Below are 24,952 nucleotides of genomic sequence, written 5' to 3'. Positions count from 1 at the left end.
TTCAGTAGGAAACCACAGTATGTCCATTTGTCCACTAGATGTCAGAGTTATCCCATCTTTTCAGCTTTAATGTACAGGTAGTCCTTGAGTTACGACCACAATTGGGCCCAAAATTTATGCTGCTAAGTGAAATATTTGTTAAGTGAGTTTTGCTCCATTTCCTTGCCACAGTTGTTAATAACACGGTTGTGAAGAAAATCTGGCTTCCCCATTCACTTTGCTTCTCAGAAGGTAGTAAAAGAGGATCACATGACCCCAGGACACTGCAACCCTCATAAATATAAGTCAGCCACCAAAGCATCTGAATTTTGATCATGTGACCATGGGGATGCGTGAAAAAAGGTCATAAATCTCTTTTTTCAGTGCTGTTGTAAATTCAGTCACTAAATGAACTGTTGTAAGTTCAGGACTTCCTGCAATGTATAATTTTGAGTCCTTGTGATCTCACAATTCTTGTGAACAAGAATTACATTGTTAATTTAAAAAAGACACCCACACAATTTCTAATTAAACTTCTTTGTTTTCTCCTTTCTTCACCAGATTTCCAGAGATGCTGCTGAGAAGACATAGGTAAAAGAGTCACTGCTGGGTTGAGAAGCACTGATATAGTGATTCCATCCGGCTTATAACAATCTGAAAGTTGGGACAAGGAAAAATATCAAATGATTTTTTTTAGACATTTTCCAGTCACTAATGCTCGCTGCAGCGGTTTTTAGGATATGATAGGAAAAGGGTAGGGAGACTAAGTCAGAGACCACATTTTTATACCAGCTACTATGGGAGTCTTTCAGAGGTTGTATTCAGCAGGTTCTGACCAGTTCTGGAGAACCAGTAGTGGAAATTTTGAGTACTTCGGAGAACTGGTAAATACCACCTCTGACTGCCCCCGCCCCCATCTATTGTCTGCCTCCCAAGCCCCAGTTGATCTGGAGGGAATGCGGATTTTGCAGTAACCTTTCCCTGGAATGGGGAGGGAATGGAGATTTTACAGCATCCTTCCCCTGCCATGCCCACCAAGTCATATCCACAGAACCAGTAGTAAAAAAAAATCGAATCCCACCACTGGAGCCCTTCTACTTAAAAATAACAATTTGATTCCCCAAGAAATTTCATATTGCTATTAGATAAAGAAAACCCTTTTTACAACTTTCTATTTATACATTGCTAAAAATGAAAAGGAAAAAAAATATTGTTTAATCCAGAGCACCTTCACACAAGCTCTTGGCTCTGGTTTGAGCCAAGAGGCCTATGTAGTACTTTGGTTCCAATTTTGAGAGATGAATCATTTCCACCTCCCTATTTCAGTTTATTTGAAACCAGGAGGGTTTGAATCTGGTCCATATTTCCATTTGTGGAAAATCTCAAATCCTCTTGCTTTCTGGCTCCTAGACTCCCATCTCCTGTGCCATTTCCCCATCACCATCAATATGGTGTTATTACAATTTCTGAAGCCTTTATTTCCAAAGGTAACCCTTGCTTAAGGACAGCCCGGTTAGTGATTGAACAATCACGATGACAGCACTGATGAATGAGACTTACAACTGGACCTTCCACTATGACTATTGCCGCGAGTTATCCAGATTCAGATACTTCGCAACTGATGGGCATTTACATCTGTTGAAGTGTCACATGGTCATTTCTGCCATCGGTATGCTTCACAACAGACTTCTGACAAGCAGTCAATAGCGAAGCCAGCAGTAAAATTGCAAGTCACAGTCACGTAATGTCTTGCTTATAGCCTGTGGATCAGAGGTGGTATTCAGCCGGTTCTTCAAGCGAACTGGTAGTGGCTGCTGCGGGAGGCTCCACCCACCCATCCCAACGTAATGCGCAAGCACTGGGCATGCACACAAGGCGGTGCACATGTGCAGACGAGCGCGCTCACATTTGCAAACCAGTAGGGAAGGTAAATGAATCCCACCTCTGCTGTGGATGATTGGCTTAGTGACCACAGAAGAAATGGTTGTAAGTTCAATGCAGTCGCATGATGTTTCATTTAACAACCACATTGCTTAATGATGGATTTTCTAGCCCTCAAAACAATTAAGTGAAGACAGCAGTAGAATGGTAGAGCAAGGTAGTTTGCCTTTCCATCTCATAGCAGCATCTGAGCTAATCAGGGGTTTTGTTTCAATGTGCAGTGCAGACAAATGGACTTTTGTTAGCCTGAGAGCCATGTCACCAATTGCACATTTTTTGCAATACTTCTATTGATCCGCTTGAGTTGATTAGTATATTGTGCAAACGTAGCAAAACCTTTGCCTAATCTGTTCCTTCTAGCCAAGCCCCTCAGATGTAATTACTTTGAAATTGTCTTCTACAACAGCAACCCAGCTCTGCTGACACATCTTTAAAAATGCAGAAGTGCTTTGCTGTTGCTTTCTTTAACATTCCTGTGATTTCAGGACTGTCCTTCCAAATATAACCGGCTTTGATCTGATTAGCTTCGAACACAAACACTGTCAGTCGAGTAGCAACACCTTCTTCTTCTACTACTTGTGCCGTATCTGTCACTGGACATTGGCAATCATGTCGGCAACCCTATTTTTGTCAACAGCCACCACAAAAAAGCGTTGCCAAGCTTTGTCCAAACCATTCCCTTAGGTTTTGAAGTCATGATGTTCTTCTTCTGCCTGGACCTCGTTTGCCTTGAATTTTTCCCTGGAGGATTAAGTGAAGGATGTATTTTCCTGGTGTTATATCATATGTCCAAAATACTCTAACTTTCTCTTTTTAATAATGGCTTTGATGATTTCCCTTTGCTTTCCCAGGCGGCTTATCACCTCCTCATTTGTGATTTTGTCAACCCAGCTTATACTAAATCCACATTTCAACCTACTGTTTAAAAATCCTATTACTGTACTAGGCACAAGGCCCCGCCCTTTAACGACTCTTGTCTCCCGTTGGTCCCAACATTTCTATATACTCCTTCTAGAGAAACAAGCGCTCCACTGTTCCCCCTTATTCCAATTCAGTGAATCCATTGGATGCAACTCAAACAACCCGCCTTGCCAGGGCCGATCTTGTTATCAAGAAAGTACCCTATTGGCCGAGCAAAGGGGGGGGGGAAAGGCTCCTTGGATACACCCGCCCCCAAGCGAGTTTTGATTGGCGAGGCTGAGCTGTCACAGAAGGAACGTGCTTGCTAGCAACGATGGGCTGTTGACGCTGATCCGGCGTCGCGCGGCGGGCAGGTTCGTTGCCTCGAATGGGGAGGGAGGAGAGCGGCGCGTGGGGGTCGCCTGGCTTCCCTCCCTCTCCCCCCTCCCTCGGAGTGCGCGTGCGCGTCCCCTATCCACCGGTACGCCGCGATCCTTTTCACGAGGGCGCCCGCCGGGAGGAGCTGCCGCAGCTGCATCGACCCAACTCCGCCCAGATTGGGCAAGCAGAGCCCTACGTCGCAATTCGTTGGGGTTTCCTTTCCATTCGGTTACGGGGAAGAAGCAGGGCGGCGAAGAGGAGAAGGACTATTGCGGGTGGGAGAGGATTAGCAACAGCTGCCCGCCTTGGGTTAGGGAGAACCTTATTGCTTGCTTGACTTGCGTTGCAGGTACTGCAGGTAGAGTAGAGAGAGCGACTGTCTCCAATTCTGTACATGTGGAGGACAAACCCAGTTCATCCCCTGCTAGCATAGGCAGGAGTGACGAGATATCCGCGAACAGCAGTTTGGGAATAAGACTCTAGGATGTTGCATGTTGGGGGGGTGGGGCGCAGAGGAAGAGGAAGGGTGGCATTTGAGAAGAAGTCAGCATTAGATGGCAGAGGAGATATGGGACTGTGCCTATTGGTCTCAGCAGGTAACTGGCAATTGCCGATCTAAGAATTCTTAGATAAAAAGAAAAACCAGAAAGTCCAGTTGCCTCATGAGAGAGAGAGAGTGAGAGAGTGGGGGGGGGGAGGCACCTTTGGGATATTCTTTAATAAGTAACTAAGCTTTCTATGGGGAAATGAGTTACTGATAAGGCTAATTTGGGGAGTTGGTTTTCTCTTTGTAAAAAATGGAGATGGAGTGAGGTGTTGCTATTTGAGTGTATGATCTAATATGATGGGTTTGTAGCTGGTTGGGGGATGCAGGACACTTTGAAAAGTTAGATGTTAGAATATGATGTTGGGGTTGTGGGTGGTTTAACTGGCATTGTCATCATGCTGTCTGCGGGTGATGGGAACTATAATCCAATATATCTGGGGAAATTCAGGTATGGATAGAATAGGTTAGGAGGGAAGGATTAACAATGACAGTAGCTGTGCCAAAGAAATGGAGCAGAAAAGAGGAAAGGTAGGGTAAACATATCATTTTAGAGTGAGGGGAGGATTGCAGTTCCATGAAAAAGGAAAGCTTGCATCAGTTGACAGAGAGATTGGATTGGGTCATATTACTTTTAAGGAGGCAAACAAACTGTGTTTGTGCCAGGAAAAATGGCTTTCCAGGTATCTCTGCATGAAGTAGGAATGCAGTAAGGATATCTGTGTGTTTTGTTCAAGACATTGCACAGTAAGGAAAGAAACGGGGAAAATATATTTCATTATTTTACAGATTCCCCAATCCTTCACACCATGCAAGTGGCTGAGGATGCCTGCACCCATTTGGAGGATGAACTGCTCTGTGAGTTACATGTAAAATTATTTTCAACACTTTCAGAGTATCCACAGCCCATTTTTAGCAGAAAAATCTACAGTATTTACTAGAATAGTCATTTATTCACCAGTGTCTCACTGATTGAATAATAAGCTGTTTCCCACAAATCACCAAATTACCCATTTCTAGCCTATTGTATAGAGGGAGGAAATGAAAACAAGAACAATTAAGTTTTGAAAACATTCTCTATATTATGATACTCTGAGTTTAGGTGAGTGGTTGGTTTGCACACTTGCTAATTCTGCTTTTGCTTCATCTCTAGGTAATGATGGGGGGGGGAATACTTGGGCTGTGTAGACTTTGAAAATGATGTGGGGAAAATAGTACAAAATCCCTGTGAGCATAGCACTACTCTGCTGTTATTAAAGCAGCATTACATTTTAGAAAGTTTGAAAACAAAATGCAGCTTTATTAACAGCATATTAACAAATAAATTGACTCTTTAAAGCAGTTATTTTTTTCAGACTTGTTAGAATCCTGAAAAAAGATGGGTTTTAATGACTAGAAGAGAAATATTATGCTTGCCCTTGTCTGAGATCTGAGTCATTTCTTTTGGATCATTTTAAAAGCAGGCACATTATGAACAAAAAGTTCACAATCTTATTGATATACATATCCTGACACAAAAATACAGATGGTTGTTTGTCTGTCCTATATAAGAGAAAGAGGGTAACAAGTCACAATGCTCCCCCAGCTCAGTACATAGGATGTACAAAAGATATAGGAGCTGTAGTCCGTCTTTTTCTATCCTTTAAATATGCCAGGAATTCTGAGAATTATAGTTTTAACAAATAAAGAAGTCTCACAGGTGAAGAATGCCAGCAGAGAATGAGGGAATGGACATAATAAGTTTAGAACATACTTCAAGCACCATCTTATATGGTTATAGACAGGAAGCTATCCCTAAACAGGCTCAAGCTGGTGCACAAGGTGTACTCTTCTTTCCAAGATTTTCTAAGTTTGGTTTAGGCCATTTCATTTTCCAAGGAAAAATCTCTCAAATCAAGTGATCTGACAGGCATGACAGGATCTTCTCGAAATCATGTGAAGATTGCATTTGTTTATTTGTTGTTTCCTAAATCAGGCATAGTCTTTCCTGCCTGTTCAGCATGGCTCTGTTGCTTAGATTAATAGTTTAAAGTTGGTGAGGGACCTATCAGCAGTTGAGGGGTACTCATTTCAAAAATTTTAAATGGTGAGCCAAAAGTTGTGATGAACAAAACAGCGATGAAGTTAAGTCTTTCCCATGCTAAATCTAGAAGAAAACTGAAACATTTTGTTGCTTATTTATTTTGTACAAGAAAATGAGAAATCATAACTCAGCATTCAATAGGCCACAGATTACTGACCCATGATTTAAAGGAGACATGCCTAGAAAAGAGGGTGTAAAGTAAGTATTGTAAGTATATACTGTAATAGTCTTATGGCATATTCATTTATCACCGATTTCCCCAGATTATGCTGTACGTTGTATGTTCTTTGCTATTTTTGAGCATGCCCCAGCATACAGAACTCCCTCAAGACCCAATTTTTTAAACTTATCTTTCTTCCCTTACAGTCTGTGAAGACTGTCGTCTTTATTTCCGCGACTCCTGCCCACAACATGGACCCCCCACCTTTGTGGCTGACACACCTGTTCCAGAAAGAGCTCCATCACGGGCACTGCTGTCCCTGCCTGAGGGACTTCTGGTCAAGGAGCGTTCCCAAGGAAGCTTTGGAGTGTGGAGTGCACTCCCAGCCCTACCTCGTGGCTGCATCTTTGGGCCCTATGAGGGGGAAGTGGTCCGAGAACATCGTGACTGCACCCGTTATTCTTGGGCGGTAAGGAACACCCAGATACACAACACTCCAACCAGGCCATCACAATACACAACCCTTGGTGTCTATGTTAGTTAATAACAGACTTCAGCTGATTTATTTTTTTTCTTGATTTTGGAATTGTTGACTATGAGAAGATTTGCCCATTTTTTCTTGTGTGTGTTCGTTTCAGTACAGTTAATCCTCAACTTATGACCACGTGCTGAAATATTACAAAAGACACATACACCCCCCACAAAGTGTACTTACTACCTAGTTCCAGTGGCTGCCCCTGTGATCACATGAACACATTTTAGGCACATTTATGACTATTTGCAGCCTCCTGTAATCACACGACCATCATTTATAATGTTTTTTCCAAAACCTAGCATTTACTTCTGGTTTTCAGCAAAAGCACAATAGGTTTGCTTAGTGACTGTGGCATTTATTAACAATTGTAGATTCACCTAATGACCAGAGAGTGTCACTTAACAACTGCCAAAAAAAAAATTGAGTTAGTCACATGATGACATGCTTTAAGCTGTCATGACTTAGGACTGTAATGGGCAGGCTCTAACATGGTTATAAATCAAGGATTGCCTGTGTAAAAAATTGGGAGATGAGTGGACTGACACTTCTTGACAAGGACTATAGTATTGTGCAACTTCTGTTCCTTGTTCATAGAATAGTTCCAGGTATCACTGATGTCAATTTAATCTATGCTTACATCACCCCTTTTTGCCTTTAGATTTACCTCAGGAAAACCTTGTGATAATATTTCACCACCAGAGTCATCTGGTAGAACTTTGTAAATCCTTTTATTTGAAAAAAAGTGTTCTTGGATAAAATGTAATTTCTATAAATGCCTGGGAGTAAAAAATAGTAGTATTGGAAGTGGAAAATAATATTGCCATTCTGGCTATATGTGCGTGGTATCTGTCGCCAATTTGAATCCACCTCCTTTTCCCAATTTAACCCCTAGCCTTATTTCCTTCAGCAGGTGGCTTCAGTCATCCTCTAGCTTCAGTTTCCCACAACCTTAATTGAGATATTGGGATGAAAAACAAGAGGTTTGAATCTATCTTAACTTGCTGCCACCAAAAGTTAGCTACTGGTTTATAACAGGAAATAGGAATTAAGGGGTTAGCATATATTTCCAGAGCCCCCTCTCAAACCCAGATTTGGCCATGGAAATAAAATGAATGGGATAATGTACATAATGAATGGGATAATGAAGATAATGTGTGTGTTTACATAGATTGTTCTTAATGGCATGCATTAAAGTTGAGATGTCTTCAAGGAGATCACTTTACAAACTGCCCTAAATCATAGTTGATTAGTTCTTAATTGCAATCTAGTACATTATCCACCACAAAAGAGATCCAGTGTGGCATCAAAGCTATTTAATTAGTCTTAAGCCAGAGAAATCCAGATTCAAATTTCTGTACATAGGAAAGTTTGATCCTGAGCCAGGCCTTATCACTTTAATAAGTTTTCATAGATTTTAAGTGGTGGATGAAGTTGAATCTGCCATAATGAACCCTTTGGTCAAAGTATGGGATAAAAATATAAGAGTTTATTTTTTCGCCAGGGGTGGGTTCCTGCCAGTTCTAACCTCTTCTATAGAAGAGGCTCCACAAATCTACAGTGCCGTTTAGAACCGGTTCCAGCTCCCTCCCCCCACCTGCCCACACATCATCAAGATGAAGAGCGAGAGGAAGAATTCTGGGAGTTGAACACCCCTGGAGTTTTTTTAATAAAGATTGAAGGGTGCAAGGGTCTTGTAACTTGACAGCTTTAAGACTTGCACACTTCAATGGCAGAGTTCCTGAGCCAACATGACTGGAGGAGGAATTCTGTGAGTTGAAGTCCACAAGTCTTAAAGCTGCCAGGTTTGAACACCCCTTTTTTTTTCTAAAGGATTAGGGGTGCAAGGTTCTTGTAACTTGACAGCTTTAAGACTTGCGTGCTTCAAATGCCAGTTTCTGAGCCGACATTTTGGTTGTTAAGCAAGAGCGTTGTTAAGTGAGTTTCACTCCATTTTACAAGTTGCCATGCCCACCCAGTCACATGACTGCCAAGCCACACCCACCCGGTCACATGGCCAGCAAGCTACTCCCACCTGGGCACATGGCCGGCAAGCCACTCCCACAAAGTAGGCCACACCTTCAGAAGAGGTTCTAAAAAAATTTGAAACCTTCCACCCCTTTTCGCCAAAGTAATGTTAGATCCAGAGATGCTGCATTTTAATTACCATCCACAAGCAGACAGTCAATTTCCTTGGAGATAACCAAGTTGAGGAAAGATCTCCCACTGGCATTTCATATTGGTTCTGTTATTCTGAACTGAGATTCCTTCTCCACTCCCAAGATTCAGTTCCCACAACCCTCCCCAGAGGAGGGTTGTCTCTCAGCAGAAAAGGGTAAAAAGTAGAAATGGGTGTTCCGAAGACAGATATACAAAAAGATGTCAGGGAGAAAAATGCTATGTTTTAGCTCAGGGTGTTTCAATTGCTGCCTTTGGTCATGTCCTTTGCTTGCCCAGAAACTCTATCAAATAATTCCTGCAGACAGAGGGGGAAAATCCATTGCTGTGTTACATGAAAAATGTTGCTGCATTTTTCAGCTTGTTTTCTTTTCAGCAGTGATCAATCAATCTGTGCAAGGAGTAGGCAGACCTAATCGTTTCTTCTTTTGTGGAAGGGAGGGAGGGAGGAGGAAGAATTTTCTTCAAGTTATTTGGGGAAGAATGGAAACAAAAGATTCTTTCTCTTTCCAGGTTAGATTTTCTGTGAAACCATTGTGTTTACTGAGTAGGTCTGCATCATCACCAATAAAATCCAGTGATTCTGAAACATTTTGGGGTAAAAAGGGTGAACTATCCATCCTCCCTGGGCATCAAAACTATGCAACTTTCTTTAGGTCAAGAACCTCATCACTGTTGATGGTGTGGTTAGAATCAAAATTGCAAAAGAGACAGGCCACATAGAACTATTTTAGATGAGATGAGAGATTTTAAAAAATGAACTTTTATTTTTTTTTCATTTTTTTTTCCATTTATATTCCACCTCTTTTATTTTTACTAATAATTAAAGACGGTGAACATATCTGACACATCTTCCCGATATTTCCCCCATAATATCAACCCTGTGAAGCAAGTTGGACTGAGAGAGAGGGGGGAGAATGGGGGGAGGGGAGACTGACCCAAGGTTACCTGCTGGCTTTCATAGCTAAAGTGGGATTTGAACTCACAGACTCTTGCTTTCTAGTGCCTTAACCATAATTGGTTAAAACTACAATAGTTATATGTTACTAGTTTTAAGTTAGTTCATGCATTTTAAAATATACCCACATCCTTTTATAATAATCCCTCTCCCTTCACATAGCCCAAGTGCCTGATTTAAAATAATATGTGAATAAAGCCTCTGCTATGGTACTATTCTCATACAGTATTTATATCAACACATAGTCATAGACACAGGTTATGACAGGATGGACCTAAGACAGCTTGGAGGCTTAGTGGCGATGAGCAGCAGTTTCTAAGAGAGGATAAAGGCCACATTTGACTTCTTGATGAGATGTACGAAGTCCTTATGCTGTACACCCACCAGAACTATGCAGCCCACATGCCATTCCAGCTCCTTTTTGGTCTGCTCATAGCGCATCCTGAACAGAATAAAACATTTGGGCCTCAAGAGATAAAATGGATCTCTTAAGCCCCAAAGCCCTCTGAAAATGGCTCTGTACCTTGATGTGGGCAGCTCAAAGTATCCATTTTTCCTGAACACGTCAATGGCATCCACTCCAATGACATCACCAGGCTACCATCTTGTAGAGGCCACCAAAAAAAAGGTGCTCAGCCTGGCCTCCCAAGGTTTTCCGATCCTTTCCTTAGCTTAAATTCCCAACAACCACAGAAAAATAGGATGCTTCTGGGGAAGAGCAGGAATTTAACAGAGGAATCCTGCCAGTCAAAGCACTTTGTACATATATTTCTTATATCTTTTTCTTTTGCTATTTCTTTTTTTTTCCCCTCATCCTTTATGTAATGAAAGAGACAAGTAGTTGTTCGGTGTCTTCTGCTTGGTCGCGCTGAGGATCCCATGAGAATACACACAACTTAGGCTGGAAAAGCGTAAAAGAAGTTTGGGGATTTGAATCTGGGATTGCCAGTCCAAAGCTCACAGCTTTTCCCCTACACCACATTGCCACATTTAAGTTTTGTGTTTTCAGGCAAGACCCTCCTTTTCTCTCCCCACACCCCACTTTTAACTTAAAAGTGTAGAATTCAAGAGAAAGAGGAGAGTTCCCAGAATGTTTTTATAAGACGAAGAAGGAAACAAAATGCAGGCAAACAAATGATTTACCATTTAAACCAAATATTAGGAAACCCTGTCATGCTGTCTTGCAATTGCCTTTTGAAGAGGAAGCTTGAAAATGTATATCTGCAGGATCTTAAGAACTGCATTGCCATTAGCAAGTCCACACCCTTTCCCCGAAAATACTGCAAGCCTTCATGACAGTTCAGAAGTGGGGTGGGTGGAGTGGATGCTGACAAGTGCCAGCGAGCTCATATACCCCAGATAGAAAACAATGGACTCTGATCACTCATGGTTTACGGCATTCCTTTCAAAGAATACAGCTGTGAAGAAGGATTCGGGGATTGTGAGTAACAAATACAAAATCAATTTCCCCAATAAACTGAGTGAGTAGACAAAAGCTCATAATGAAGTGAAGGGAGGGCTGAAACTCTGCTGGGTTTCAGCAATTGGTAGAGGATAATTTACAAAGGGTTTGGTGTTGCAATTGATTATCAATCACAAGAACAAAATGGTTCCTTCCTCCCTTTCTCCAGTTCACTGCTGAGACATTCTCATCTGTGCTGGATGTTCATTTGTATCTGAATATGCTGTGAGGACTTGAAGTGGTACAGTTTTCTGAACAATACTTGCAAGCTGCCATTTCACATCTACCTTTGCCTCCCTTGGCCACTACTCTGTGCATAGCTTGCTGATGAACCTTGGTGTTACAGTAAATAACATTAATATATACCGATAATTCTCCTAGCAGTCTGATTTCCCTATTTCTGCCTTAAGATAGATGGAGTTTTTCAGATCCACTCCAGATGGCACTCTTTGCCTCATTAGCCAATGTTTTTACTTTGGCTATAGGTTATCTACAACCAGCTTAAAATCTCAATCAAATTCTAAAATAAAGGTAGAACTTGTGGGGTTGATTGGATCTTTCTATTCCTTCCATTCTCTCTGCAGGTTCGGAACAATGGGTCCTATTTTTTCATTGATGCTTCTGATGATTCCAAATCCAACTGGATGAGGTGAGCATCTTATGAGAGAATCCCAGTAGAAACCTGAAGGGGAAATCACCACTATCTCAATTGTTATGACATTTGCAGAAACCGAGATCCATGAAACCTCTGGAACCACTAGATAGCAGCCCAGGGAGAAAACAAATAATTGCCAAATTGTCTTAAGATATTGCATATGATCTCACTTGAATCTTGTGAGATGTTGGTGATTTATGAGAGGACATAGAGGGAAGAATAGGGATAAATGGGATTTTAGTTTTTTAAGAAAGAGAGAGAAATGTGAATGCTTAACTCTCATTTTGTTATACCAAATTTTATGGCATGGTTATGGCATAAAAGCACATATTTGCCTCACCCTTGTGGCTTCAATCCAAACACTTACCACATTTGTTCCTTGGAGACTCCAAATGAGCCTAACACTTTTTTTTAAGAAGAAAAAGCTGCTTCCTTAGTCATAGGAGAGTCCTTAAATCCACTAGGCCTGTAGTTCCCTTGAGACATACTCTGCAATTACTGCTAGTATAAAAACTAAGAATATGTTTCCTCCCCCAACTCTGGTGACTCATCATCCCTGTTCTCCATGCAGATATGTGGCATGTGCCTCCACTGAGGATGAGCAGAACCTAACTGTATTCCAATACCGAGGTTACATCTACTACCGAGTCTGCCAAATTATACCTGCTGACACAGAACTTCTGATCTGGATTGGAGAGGAATATGCTCGCACTCTAGGACTGCGTTTGGGTAAGTGAAAGAGTAGAGGGGAAGAGGGCTAATGGCAACTCCCTCCCTGCTTCCCTCAGTCTTAGCAGCCATATAAGTTTTTCTAAAAGAATCCACCACCTGGGTTAAACCACTGTGGCTAAGGCACCAGACTAGAAATCGTGAGGGAAGCCATGACAGGCCCAAAGACGCCCAGCTGGCTTTCATGCCTAAGATAGGAAGTAACTCATCTCTTGATGACTCTGAGTGTTAGTCCTACCTTAGGCATGAAAACCAGCAGGGTGTCTTTGGGCCTGTCACGGTTTCCCTCAGCCCATGACAGTAGGATTGGGTGACAGACCTGTTGGTCAATTCCTGTCACCACCAATGAATTAACACAGTAGGAAAAAAAGCAGACCTTGCACTAATGAGAAAAGGAAGAAAGTGTATAATGGCCAAAGTGACCCCAGTGGTGGTAGTTAGCACTTGGGACTGTGATTCCGAAGGGGGCAGAGTGGTTCCAGCAGATCCCAACAGATCCCAGAAACAACATAAGAGCTCTCAGTCCAGAAAAATCCAGTGCTAGCAGCAACTAAGATATTACACAGAACCCTCAAACTCCCGGGCCTCTAGAAGGGGATCTGAGATTAAGAAAGACATATACCACACATAAAGTTGAGAAGGGAGATTTCTGTCTGCCTATGTATTTATATCTAGCTATCATCTAGCTATCATACTAACCTAACTCATACACTACTACTACATGTCAAGTAGTACCATATGGTGTATGTCAGTTCACCATTATTAGTGATATCTTCTATCAGAGATTGGTAACCTTCAGAGCTATTTGTTCTTAGGTTTCTTTTGCACCCTTGGACTGTGATAAGCCTCCCAGGGATGAGAGACCCTAGGCTATATTGTTTTCAACCATTTTCCTAGGAAAATAATATTGCAATGGTTTTCTATTGCTTTCTGCAGTAAATTGTCTCAGCTATAGTAGGAAAAAAAGGAACTTCTCACAGTGTATTGTGTTTTTCAGAGTATAAGGCACACCTTTCCCCCCCCCAAAAAAAGGGTGAAAATCTGGGTGCGTTTTATACTCTGAATGTAGCCCCGCCCATTCGCTCTGTGCGCTTTTGGGCGGTTCCAGGCGTCGGGGATCCTCACTTCCACTCAGATTTTGATAACAAGCAGCACAGATCTTTTTATCCATTTAAAACAAACCCTATCACTCTACGCGCATTTAACTGGAGTCGGTGGGATGGGGTTGAGGATGATTTTCATGGGGGCAGAAGAGGGACTTGGCACTGAAGGCTCCACTCCCAAGACACCCCCATCCTTCTACCTATAGCCTTAGGTGTTGAAAGCCTGGCTTTCTCACAGCAAGGCCCAATAGAGACGCAGCACTTGCTGGGAAGCCTGGCAACGTTTTTACGAGATGACAGAGTAAACTGTCATCCACGCCGTCTGGAACCACCCGAAAACATGAGGCACAGAGGTCGCCATGGTCTGTGGCAATCCCTGCAGCCTGGAACAGATGATTGGGGGTATTCCACCCCAATCAACTCCTCCTGCTGAATCAGGCGGCAGTAACGTGCTGAAACTGACTAGGCCATTTCTGTTTGCTGCAAGGACACTAGCCAGATGAATACTGATGGATGCTGGTAGGCAGAGGCAGAATTTTTTTTTCCTGTTTTCCTCCCTCAAAATTAAGGTGTGTCTTACACTCCGAAAAATACGGTAATATTTTTTCCCCTCTATTTCTCTATTAGTAATTGTGTTCAAATATATCCATTGCCCTCACAATTCAGCCAAGGGTAAATTTAATATAGAAACGGACAAACTCTAGTTAACTTGCAAGCTTTTGAAAGAGATCAGGTGGGTCTCTGAAGAAGGTTTTGTCCCTTCCTTGCTGTTTATTATGGAAGAGAGAGAAAATAAGAAGTAATGACCTTGCTCACATAACATGAATGATCCGATTATTTATTCTCCAAGTTTGTTTTTTTGTTTGTTTATTGGATTTATATGCCTCCCTTCTCCCAAAGGACTTAGAGTGGCGTACAACATAAAACGCATATCACAAAAGTTAAAAAGGAAAATTAAATAAAGTATCCAAAAACAAACCCAATTAATATTAATAAATTTTTAAAAATTAGATAAAAATTAACAATTAAATTAATCATTTATTTTATTCTGTTCAGGCCAGGCTGGCTTGCTGGAAAAGCGAACTTTTTAGGGCGCGTCGGAAGGACCGGAGGTTGGGAATTATGCAAAGTTCTGGGGGCAGCTCATTCCAGAGGGAAGGTGCTCCCACAGAGAAGGCTCTCCCCCTGGGAGTCACTAGCCGACACTGTCTGGCCGACGGCACCCTGAGGAGGCCAACTCTGTGGGATCGCACTGGATGGTGGGAGGCTACCGGTAGCAATAGGTGGTCTCGCAGGTACCCTGGGCCTAAGACATGGGGCGCTTTAAAAGTCATAATTAGTACCTTAAATCGCACCCAGAAAATAATAAGCAACCAGTGCAGGCTGCCTAAAAGGGGTGTAACATGGGAGCACCTAGGTACCTCCATGATAACCCACGTGGCCGCATTCTGGACCAGATGAAGCCTCCAGGTGCTCTTCAAGGCAGTCTCATGTAGAGAGCGTTGCAGTAGTCCAGGCGAGAAAGGACGAGGGCATGAGTGACTGCACAGAGCATCCCAATCCAGGAAGGGGCGCAACTGACGTACCAGGCGAACCTGGTAAAAGCCCCCCTGGTCACGGCCGTCAGGTGTTTTTCTAAACTAAGCCTCAAATCCAGGAGGACGCCCAGATTGCGGGTCCTCTCTGAGGGGGCTAAAATTTCTCCCCCTATCATCAAAGATGGAACAAGATGCACAAATCAGGATGACAGAAACCACAGCACTCAGTCTTGGAGGGATTGAGCTTGAGCCTGTTCCTCCCCATCCAGATCTGCATAACCTCCAGGCATCGGGACATCATGTCGAGGGCATCGTTTGGGTGGTTTGGGGTAGAGATGAAAAGTTGGGTATCATCAGCATTATGATGATACCGTACCCCAAAACCATGGATGATTTGCCCAGCAGTTTCATATATATGTTGAACAGGAGGGGTGAGAGAACCGACCCCTGGGGCACCCCACAAGTGACATGCCTCGGGGTCGATACCTGTCCTCCAGTCAACACAAACTGCGACCGATCCGACAGGTAGTAGGAGAACCACCGTAAAACGGTGCCCCCCACTCCCACCCACCCCCGAGTCATCGCAGTAGGATACCATGGTCAATGGTATCAAAAGCCGCCAAGAGGTCTAATAGGACCAGGACAGAGGAGCAGCCCCTGTCACGGGCCCGCCAGAGATCATCAACCAATGCGACCAATGCCATCTCCATGCTGTACCCAGGCCTGAAACCCAACTGAAACAGATCCAGGTAGGCAGCTTCATCCAGGTATTGAGGAAGCTGACATGCTACCATACTCTTGACAACCTTCGCTACAAAGCGAAGGTTGGAGACCGGACGATAGTTGGCTAAAGAAGGTGGGTCCAGGGAAGGCTTCTTAAGGAAGGGCCTCACTACCGCCTCCTTCAAGGCAGTGGGAAAGAGCCCCTCTCTCAATGAAGCATTGGTAATCACCTGGAGCCAGCCTCGTGTCACCTCCTGGGAAGTCGAAACTAACCAAAAGGGACACGGGTCCAGCACACAAATGGCAGCACTGAGTCTCCACATAATCCTGTCCATGCCCTCCGGGGTCACAGGGTCAAACTCATCCCAGATAGTCTCCACAAGATTCATCCCCATCAACTCGCTCGAATCTACCCAGTCAGAGTCCAAGCCTGTCCGGATCTGAGCGATTTTATCCTGCAGATACTGAACAAATTCTTCAGCCCTACCCAGGAGGGGTCATTTCCAATTCCTTGGTTAAGTAAGAAGCGGGTTACCCTAAACAGGGCGACTGTGCAGTTATCTGCGGACGCGATAAGAGCAGAAAAATTTTGCCGCTTTGCCGCTTTTATCGCCACTAAGTAGGATTTAATATGAATTCTTACTAGTGTTCAATCGGATTTGGACCGGCTGGCCCTCCAACCACTCTCTAGGCATCTTTTCCGGCGTTTCATCTCCCGGAGCGCCTCAGTAAACCAGGGAGCTACCCGGGATCGACACCGAGTCAGAGGCCACAAAGGCACAACGCAATCCAAGGCCCCAGTGGCTACCCTATCCCAGGCTTCCACCAGGGATTCGGTCGAGCTGTGAGCAAGGGATTCAGGAAAAGTCCCAAGCTCCATCAGAAACGTTTTAGGGTCCATCACGCACCTGGGCCGGAACCATCTATTCGGTTCCGCCTCCCTGCGGCGAGGGGTAACAGTATGGAAGTCAAGCCTGATGAGGAAATGATCAGACCATGACAAGGGTTGGATAGAAATATCCCCTAAATTTAGATCATTCATCCACTGTCCAGAGACAAAAATTACATCGAGCGTGTGTCTCCCATTATGGGTGGGGTCTTGAATTAACTGAGTTAGGTCCATAGCTGTCATGGAAGCCATGAACTCCCGAGCTGACTCGGATGTCTCACCAATTGAAGGCAGATTGAAATCTCCCAGGATCATAAGCTTGGGGAAATCAACTGCCAATCCGGCTAACACATTCAGCAGCTCCAATGAAATGTAGCAGGGAGACAGGTACGTAACAAAAAGGCCCACCTGAACTCCAAGGCCCCATTTCACAAAAAGGGACTCACACCCACCTATCTGAGGCACAGTGACCTCCTGAGGTCCAAGACTTTTCCTAATAACCACCGCCACCCGCCCCTGCCCTGAGCTCTGGGCTGGTGAAACGCCCGGAAGCCTGGTGGGCATAATTCACTAAGGGGAACACCCCCCTCATGGCCCAACCAGGTCTCTGTAATGCACGCCAGGTCCGCTCTACCCTCTTGAATGAAGTCGTAAATGAAGGGAGCCTTATGTACCACAGACCTGGCGTTAAGCGACACCAACCGGAGACTAGGGTCCTGTAATCCCGAGCACCCGGGGTGCGAGAATGGCGATGAGGTTCGGAATGCATGATCACTCTTAAACAGCGAACCCCGAATCAAACCCACCCCCTTTAAATTTTATTTTAAAACCCTGTAAGAAACCCCTAAGAAGTCTCGTCTTCGCATGCTAACTTAAGTGATTCACCTTTGTGTGCTCAGTACTCGCAATCCTTAATTATTCAAATAGTGATTTAGCAGCCTCTTTTTAGTCTTCTCAGCTACCAAAAAGGAGCTAAGCGTTGTCACTTTTCTCTCCCTGTAATTTTTTTTTCTCTATTGGGGGGTAAAAAAAAACCAGTGTAGTTAGATTGGACCATTGCAGTAAAGTTAAAGGTTCCGATGATGGCCAACTTTTTTCACTTTTTGAAGCATTTTTTCCTACCTATTCGCCCAAACCGGCAGGAACAAATGCTTTAAAAAGTGGGGAAAAGATGTTCCAACAGTTGCTTGGCTCACAGCTGATCTGCGCGATCATCAGAACCTTTTTTTTTGTCCACTTTTTAAAGCATTTTTTTTTCCTGCCAGTTTGGGCGAATAGGTAGGAAAAAATGCTTCAAAAAGTGAAAAAAAGTTGGCCACGCCTACCCAGTCGCATGACCCACCAAGCCATGCCCACAGAACCGGTGGCAAAAAGTTAGATTTAACGACTGCTCCCAACCATTTCTGTCCCTTTTTCATTCGTAGTATTCTGGTCATGGATAAATGGCAGGGTAAATGGCAAAAAGATATTGACCTGTCTAGCTTCATCTCAATCATGGACATCAGAATTTTAAGGGGAAGGGTGCTCTCCTATATTTCAGATGTTAGGAGAGTTACTTCCCATAACACACGTGAAGTTAGTTGACCAGGAAGGTTGGGCTAGCTCCAAACATTGCCAACTCTCTATCAATTAATACAGGTGTTTTTTTAAAAAAAATATGCACCGTGTAATCCAAATAGTGCTATTGAGTCTCACCATGTGACCCCCAATATCTTGAAAAAATGCAACCCTCCCTTAGAAGAAGCTTGCACACCCCAGGCTTAACAAGCCTACTAGATGACGTACTTATCCATGGTTTGTTTCTCAATCTTAGTATCATTAATATACATGGACTTCATCTTCCAGAATTCCCCCAGCCAGCATGCTGAGGTTAAGAAACATTGTTTTGCTCAATTAATTAAAGTGTCTACATTTCAGGATACATTGGGGATATGTAGATTGATTTTGGCTAATAGCAACCCCAAACAAAAATGTAATCAATTTCAAAACAAAATCCAGGCTAATGGAAGCTTTGCTGCTTCACATCTTCCCTTTTAAATTGATAGACTTAGTATCCTAATTCTAATATAGCAGCAGTCTCCAACCTTTTTGTCCCCAGGGGGAGGTTTCATGGAAGTCAACTTTCCCACGGAACGGGATGGGGGCGATGGTTTCTGTGTTGCTTTCTTGCCTGCTGCTCATCTCCACCTGGGCAGTCCCCTGCCTAACCGCACTGCTCTATGGCCTGGGAGTTTGCGACCCTTGCTATAAAGCAATATGAAGAACTTTTTTTCTTATGGGGGTCACATTCTATTGGGCTAAGAATCTGCTGTGTTTATAGACACTGGACATTACACAATATAACACAGTGTTGCTAGACACACACACCACAAAACCCCTCCTTTTTCATTTTCTTTAGTTGATGTTACAGAATCCCATAAGAAAGCACAGCTCTGCATGATTTGGCGATCATGAGTTATCAGCCATTTTTACATTGGTATTTATTTACTTTAACTTGGTCAGTCTATCTGGTGTTGTAGGCCTAGGATAGTTGTAGTCACCTTCTCATATCAGTGACAATTCCCTGCGGTACTTCACCTAGTTGTGGCTCAGGTCAGACCCAATCACTGGTGATGTCATCCATTCTACTCCCCTCCCCCACTCTTTTTCCCTCTCCTCACAACTAGATTTATATCCAGCCTAAAACCAAGAACAAGAAGTGGTCATTCTTTCAAGTAGAGTTCTTTATTATTTCATATCTGTAAACAAAATCTTGCCAGACTGAGTTCTCTGCATGTATCATATTCTCCAGGGGTGTCAAACTCAAGGTTCGTGGGCCAGATTCGGCCCTTGAGGCCTTAGATCTGGCCCATGGAGCTGCCCTGGAAACCGTGAAGGACTGGCCTGCGGTGCCTCTGCCAGTGAAAAATGCCTCCCCTGAACTCTGTTTTCACTGGCAGAGGGAAGCAGGAGGCTGTTGCAGATGTAAACAGGGCCCAGACAAGTGTGTGCAGCCCTCCCAAGTTCTGTTTTTACTGTCAGAGGGCAGCAGGAGGCGGTTGCAGATGAAAATGGGGCCGGGGGGGGAGGGCGTGCACAACCCTTCCATTCGCCATTTTCACCGGCAGAGGACTACAGAAGCTGTCGTGGCCAAAAACGGAACTTGGAAGCCTGTTTTTGTTGGCAGAGTGCTCAGACCATCACAAGCACGCCCAACATGAGTGAAACCAAGCTGGCCACGCCCACTCTGGCCACGCCCAGCCCAGCCCCCAAGATCAAACTGCCCTCAATGAAATCAAGTTTTACATCCCTGATATACTCAGTGAACTATTAGGAAGGGGTTGCCTTCACCCTCTTTCTCTCACACACAATCTTCAGACTAAGTTGCCTCTTATCCCTCTGAAATGCACTCCCTGCTTCTGGGTATCCACCTTCCTTACTATGTTCCATCACACCTCTAGCCAAGTATCTGCCTTGCTTGCTCACCAAAGAGTTTTGCAATTGAAAAACTGAGTTGAGTTGAGTTGACTTGAGTTTATTGATCTTGTATGCCGCCCACTCTCGAAGGACTCTGGGCGGCTTACAATAAACAAGGGAAGGGGATAAATACACAAAGACAACACTTTAAAATACACAACAGTCACAGTTTCTGAGGGGCTGGATATTTCGAGAGCCCCCACCCCCCCGGTCTGCTGGAGCAGCCAGGACTTAACGGCTTTGCGGAAGCCGGGAGGGTAGTAAGGGTCCGGATCTTCACGGAGAGATCGTTCCAAAGGGCTGGAGCTGCGACAGAGAAGGCTCTCCCCCGGGGAGTCGCCAGCCAACATTGGCTGGCAGATGGAATCCGGAGAAGACCTAACCTGTGAGATCTAATCAGTCTATGGGAGGTAATCGGCAGGAGGCGGTCTCTCAGGTACCCAGGTCCGATGCCATGTAGGGCTTTATAGGTAACGACCAGCGCCTTGAAGCAGATCCGGAGACTAATGGGTAGCCAGTGCAGCTCGCGGAGAATAGGTGTGACGTGGGTGTACCTGGGTGCACCCACAATTGCTCACGCGGCTGCGTTCTGGACCAGCTGAAGTCTTCGAATACTCTTTAAGGGCAGCCCCATGTAGAGCGCACTACAGTAATCCAGTCTTGAGGTCACAAGGGCGTGAGTGACTGTCTGAAGGGCCTCCCGATCCAGGTAGGGTCGCAATTGGTGCACCAGGCGAACTTGGGCAAAGGTCCCCCTGGTCACAGCTGACAAATGGTGTTCTAGAGTCAGCTGGGGATCCAGGAGGACTCCCAAATTGCGAACCCTCTCTGAGGGGCGTATAATTTCACCCCCCAGCCTGAGAGATGGAATATTTGGCCAATCTTTGGGAGGGAACATCAGTACCCATGTCTCCAGGTGTACAAAAGCAAGGAGGGAAATTTAGCCTTTGAAAGTTGTTGTGGGAGGAAGGACATATATGTTTATCAGAATTGGTACTACTTTTTAATGCTAAGGAAAAGAAATCGCCCTTCAACTATAAGGGGCAGGTGTCTTGTCCCTGTGACGCAACTTCTCCCATTCCCCCACAGGTGAGCATTTCAAATATGAATTTGGCGAGAAAGAATTATTGATGAAACTCTTCCAAGAGCTGCATGTCAAGACTCAGTCACCAACTCCAGGTCCCCATGCTCCTTCTTCTCGAACCCAATATCTGTGTGGAGATGCCACTGCCTCATCTTTCCTGCCCCTCCACAAGCCAGGCCTTCCCGTAGGAGGAAGCACATTTCCCCTGCTGGAAGGGACACAAAATCTGGTGGGTTTGGGCCGGGCTCAAAGCCGCTACTGGACTTTTTTTGGCTTCCAGGGGGATGCCCTTGGGCGCATCCTTGACAAGAGCAAGATCATCTGCAAGCTTTGTGGAGTCCGGCTGAGCTACAGTGGAAACACCACCAACTTACGCCAACATCTCATCTACAAGCATCGTTGTGAGTACAACCAGCTCATTGGGACGCAGGTGGCCACCCTCGACAAAGGAATGGCTGGTGCAGGCAAGTTTGGAACTCCTCGGCCTCCAGTCCCTGGCCGGACGACACGGGCAGTGGCTGACTTTATTGTGTTGGACCTGATGCCAGTGGAGGTGGTAGAAGGTGAGGGGTTTGGGCAGATGCTAGCAGTTCTGGACCCCAACTACAAACCTCCTGAAGCTGCTGCCCTGGCCCATTCAGTGCTGAAGGACATGTATACCCAGGTGAAAGGGAAAATCTGGGAACTGGTCCGTGCCCTGCCTCAGTGTTCCCTTAGTCTGGATGTATGGCATCACAGCAGCACTCTGACCTACCTCACACTCACTGTGCATTATGTGGATGACTGCTTTGAACCCCGGGCCAGGGTCCTCTCAAGCCGCCCTATTCCTGAGAATCCCAGCACTGAATGCCTGGTGGAGACTCTGACTGAGGCCACCAAAGAATGGGGAGTACACGAGAGCACTTTGTACACTGTGGGAGGCCTGGGCTCTGCCGTCCAGCAAGCAGCTGCAGCCCTGGGGTGGACAGCCCTGCCTTGCATTGGGCAGGCCTTGCGGGCAGCGATGGAAGCAGTGCTGGGCCAGCCGGTGGCCCAGAGTGCCCTGGAGCGCCTCCGTCGCTTGGCTTCTTGGGCACTGACCGGAGTAGGCCGTAATGAAAAACTATGGTTCCGGGAGCCCCTCCTGCAAGCCCACCTCAGTCGTTTCCTGAGAGATGGGAGCAGATGGCACAGTGTCTACACAATTCTACAGGACTTGCTAGAGTATAGCAAGTCTCTGTCAGGGATCGGTCCCGATGGGGAGGCAGTCCTACACCCACAGGACTGGACTGCCCTTCAGGACATAGTCCAAGTTCTCAAGTCCATGGCAATTGCTACCTCAACATTTACCAAAGATCCCTTTTCCAGTCTCGCCCTAGTCAAACCCGTGTTAACTAGCCTGCTCTACAAGCACTTGGTAGCCAGTGAGTGGGACTCTGTTCTGGCTCTCGAAGCCAAAGCAGCAGCTCGGAAGGAATTGAACCACCATTTCTCCAGCCCTGAAGTTAACCAGGCCCTCAATCTAGCCTGCGCTCTGGATCCCCGCTTTCATGGCCTGGACTTCTTGAGCCATTCTGATCGGGTGGAAACTTTGCACTTGCTCAAGGCTGAAGTGTCCCATTTGGCCGAGGCCCCTGCCTTCTTAACCTCCAGCCTTCCTGATGTGGCTTCCTCATCTCCCCCTTCCAAGCTGCCAAAGCAAGATGCAGGCATTGAATTCCTGCTGGGAGATCTTTGCAGCATGCGTGGGGGCCCAGGCATCAGCTCTGCCCATCAGCAAGCCGAGCAGGAGACAGCTAGTTTCCAAACCAGCAAAGCCTGTGCCCTCGCTCAGGAACCCCTGCAGTGGTGGAAGATCCACCACACCCAGTACCCATTACTGGCCCGGGCAGCCCGCAAGTTCCTAGGAGTGCCTGCCACCTCAGTGCCTACTGGCTGGATCTTCAGCAGCACTGGGGATGCCATCCACACTAAGCGCCAAGCCCTGACACCAGAGCATGTTGATATGCTTGTATTCCTCCATGGCAACCGTGCAATGCTCTATTAGAGTACACAAAGAAAGCAGGCTTGGGTGAGCATCTGTCTGCAGGATCTTTGAGCATTCCATCACAAAAGACTGAAATGGGAGAAAAGTTCCCATGTGTCCTGTATCTACTTCCCTCTGCTTGGCTGGCCAAAAGGTCCAGAGGGCACCTACAGTCTGTGTGTTTTGGAGAAAGGGAAATAGAACAAACCATTTGGGTGTTTTGTGGGGGAGGGGGAGGGAAAGTCCATGAGCCAAACTAGGGCAGACCTCGAATTGCATCATCCGGGGATCAAAATACAGTTTTCCCTCTACTCCCACCAGCTGTTTGGGAGCTATGAAAATATTAGTTCAATGAAGTTGTAGAGCACCAGCTAAGAAGGCTGATCTGGAATAAAAGAAACAGCTGTAGCTTTTAGTAGGCTTTGTTTGGAAGGGGGAGGGGGAAGGCCGAATTAGATCATGTTGAATCTTCCAGAGAAGTAGGAGGGCTGATGTGCTGGAATATTCCATAAATGTGAGGGAAACGAATGTTTTTGAGAGTGTATAGCTGTGTATTCTACACAGTAGGCCTCGCCTCTCAGAGAAGAGATACCACAGGGGGCGGGAACAAGCCATGTATGGGTCAGAAGGAGAGATCATTTGAGGACAGAAATGATGTATTAAGAGTAAGTAGGGACATAAAAAGGAGAATAGGAGTGGACTAGTCCGTGCCTACCATAGAGACAGATTCATAACAGGGAAAAAGATAAGGGGTGGGGAGAAATAAATTGGTGTAGGGAGCTGAAAATAATGACAGCAGTGGTTCAGGGAAACAGGAGGAGGGCATGGAATATTTCAAGAAGTTTGGGTTGTAATTCAGACACATGCAAGCAGGCATGTGATTGGTGTCAAGGGGTTTTTGCTTTTCAAGGAGCCCTGGAGTACCTAAACAAAAGGTACATTAACCAAGCCTTTTCTCATACTAACTTATGGAATGATGATGGACAACATAATTGATGGATGACTTCCCGGTACTGAGATATATTGCTTGCACTATGGATTCTGTGAATGTATGTAGCATTCCTTTCTCTCCTCACCCATCCCCCAAAATGAAGATACAGAGCCAAAAGAAGAAAGGATGCTAGAAAAGTACTATGATTCCTCTGGCCTTCCTTCCATTTGAGGGACAATCGCCATTTAAACCAAAGAAAGTATTAACCACTTCTCTATTTTATTTATTTATACCCCTCCTTTATTATTTTTACAAATAATTCAAGGTGGCAAATATATCCAATTTTCTGTTTTCCCCAGCACAATAAGAACCCTGTTAGATAAGTTGGGCTGTGAAAGTGACTGTCCCATTCTCCCAAGATCACCTAGCTGGCTTTCATGGTTAAGACAGGACTAGAACTCACAGTCTCCCATTTTCTAGCTTGGTGCCTTAACCACTAGACTTGATCATGCCCTTCCCCATGTAATGCCTTCCTTATTCTTCCTATGTCATACCCTCTCCTGTTAGTACACATTAAAAAGTTCAGGGTTATCACTAGCAGGTTCTGACAGGTTCTGGAGAACTGGTAGCGGAAATTTTGAATAATACAGAGAACAGGCAAATGCCACCTCTGGGTGGCCCCAGAGTGGGGTGGGAATGAAGATTTTGCAATATCCTTCCC

At 45.0% G+C, this 24,952-nt stretch overlaps 1 protein-coding gene across 6 annotated transcripts; it reads left to right on the top strand.

The window, feature by feature from the left end:
- Nucleotides 1–3,112: 3,112 nt before the first annotated feature.
- Nucleotides 3,113–24,394, top strand: LOC116522128 (zinc finger BED domain-containing protein 1-like). Of its 6 annotated transcripts, none has more exons than XM_032236797.1 (6): nt 3,113–3,194; nt 4,535–4,603; nt 6,195–6,457; nt 11,703–11,767; nt 12,345–12,502; nt 21,301–24,394. In XM_032236797.1, exons 2-6 carry the CDS (start codon nt 4,555–4,557, stop codon nt 23,319–23,321), a joined length of 2,556 nt encoding a protein of 851 aa, XP_032092688.1. In that variant the 5' UTR covers nt 3,113–3,194; nt 4,535–4,554; the 3' UTR covers nt 23,322–24,394. The 6 variants fall into 6 exon arrangements, with proteins under 6 accessions (XP_032092688.1, XP_032092682.1, XP_032092686.1 ...); XM_032236791.1 differs by lacking the exon at nt 3,113–3,194 and adding an exon at nt 3,201–3,476; XM_032236795.1 differs by lacking the exon at nt 3,113–3,194 and adding an exon at nt 3,387–3,510.
- Nucleotides 24,395–24,952: the final 558 nt, after the last annotated feature.

The sequence above is a fragment of the Thamnophis elegans genome, chromosome Z (assembly GCF_009769535.1).
Source record: "Thamnophis elegans isolate rThaEle1 chromosome Z, rThaEle1.pri, whole genome shotgun sequence".
NCBI classification, from domain to species: Eukaryota; Metazoa; Chordata; class Lepidosauria; order Squamata; family Colubridae; genus Thamnophis; species Thamnophis elegans.
Note: the sequence above shows the minus strand (reverse complement) of the source record. Positions and strands in the feature narration are given on the sequence as shown.

What these genes read in the sequence shown, in the direction of transcription:
- LOC116522128 (XM_032236791.1), top strand. Translation starts at nt 3,209, where the DNA reads ATGGGGAGGGAGGAGAGCGGCGCGTGGGGGTCGCCTGGCTTCCCTCCC. An exon ending in GAGGAGAAGGACTATTGCGG is followed by an intron (nt 3,477 to 4,534) that starts GTGGGAGAGGAT and finishes ATTATTTTACAG; the next exon opens with ATTCCCCAATCCTTCACACC. An exon ending in TCCAAATCCAACTGGATGAG is followed by an intron (nt 11,768 to 12,344) that starts GTGAGCATCTTA and finishes TTCTCCATGCAG; the next exon opens with ATATGTGGCATGTGCCTCCA.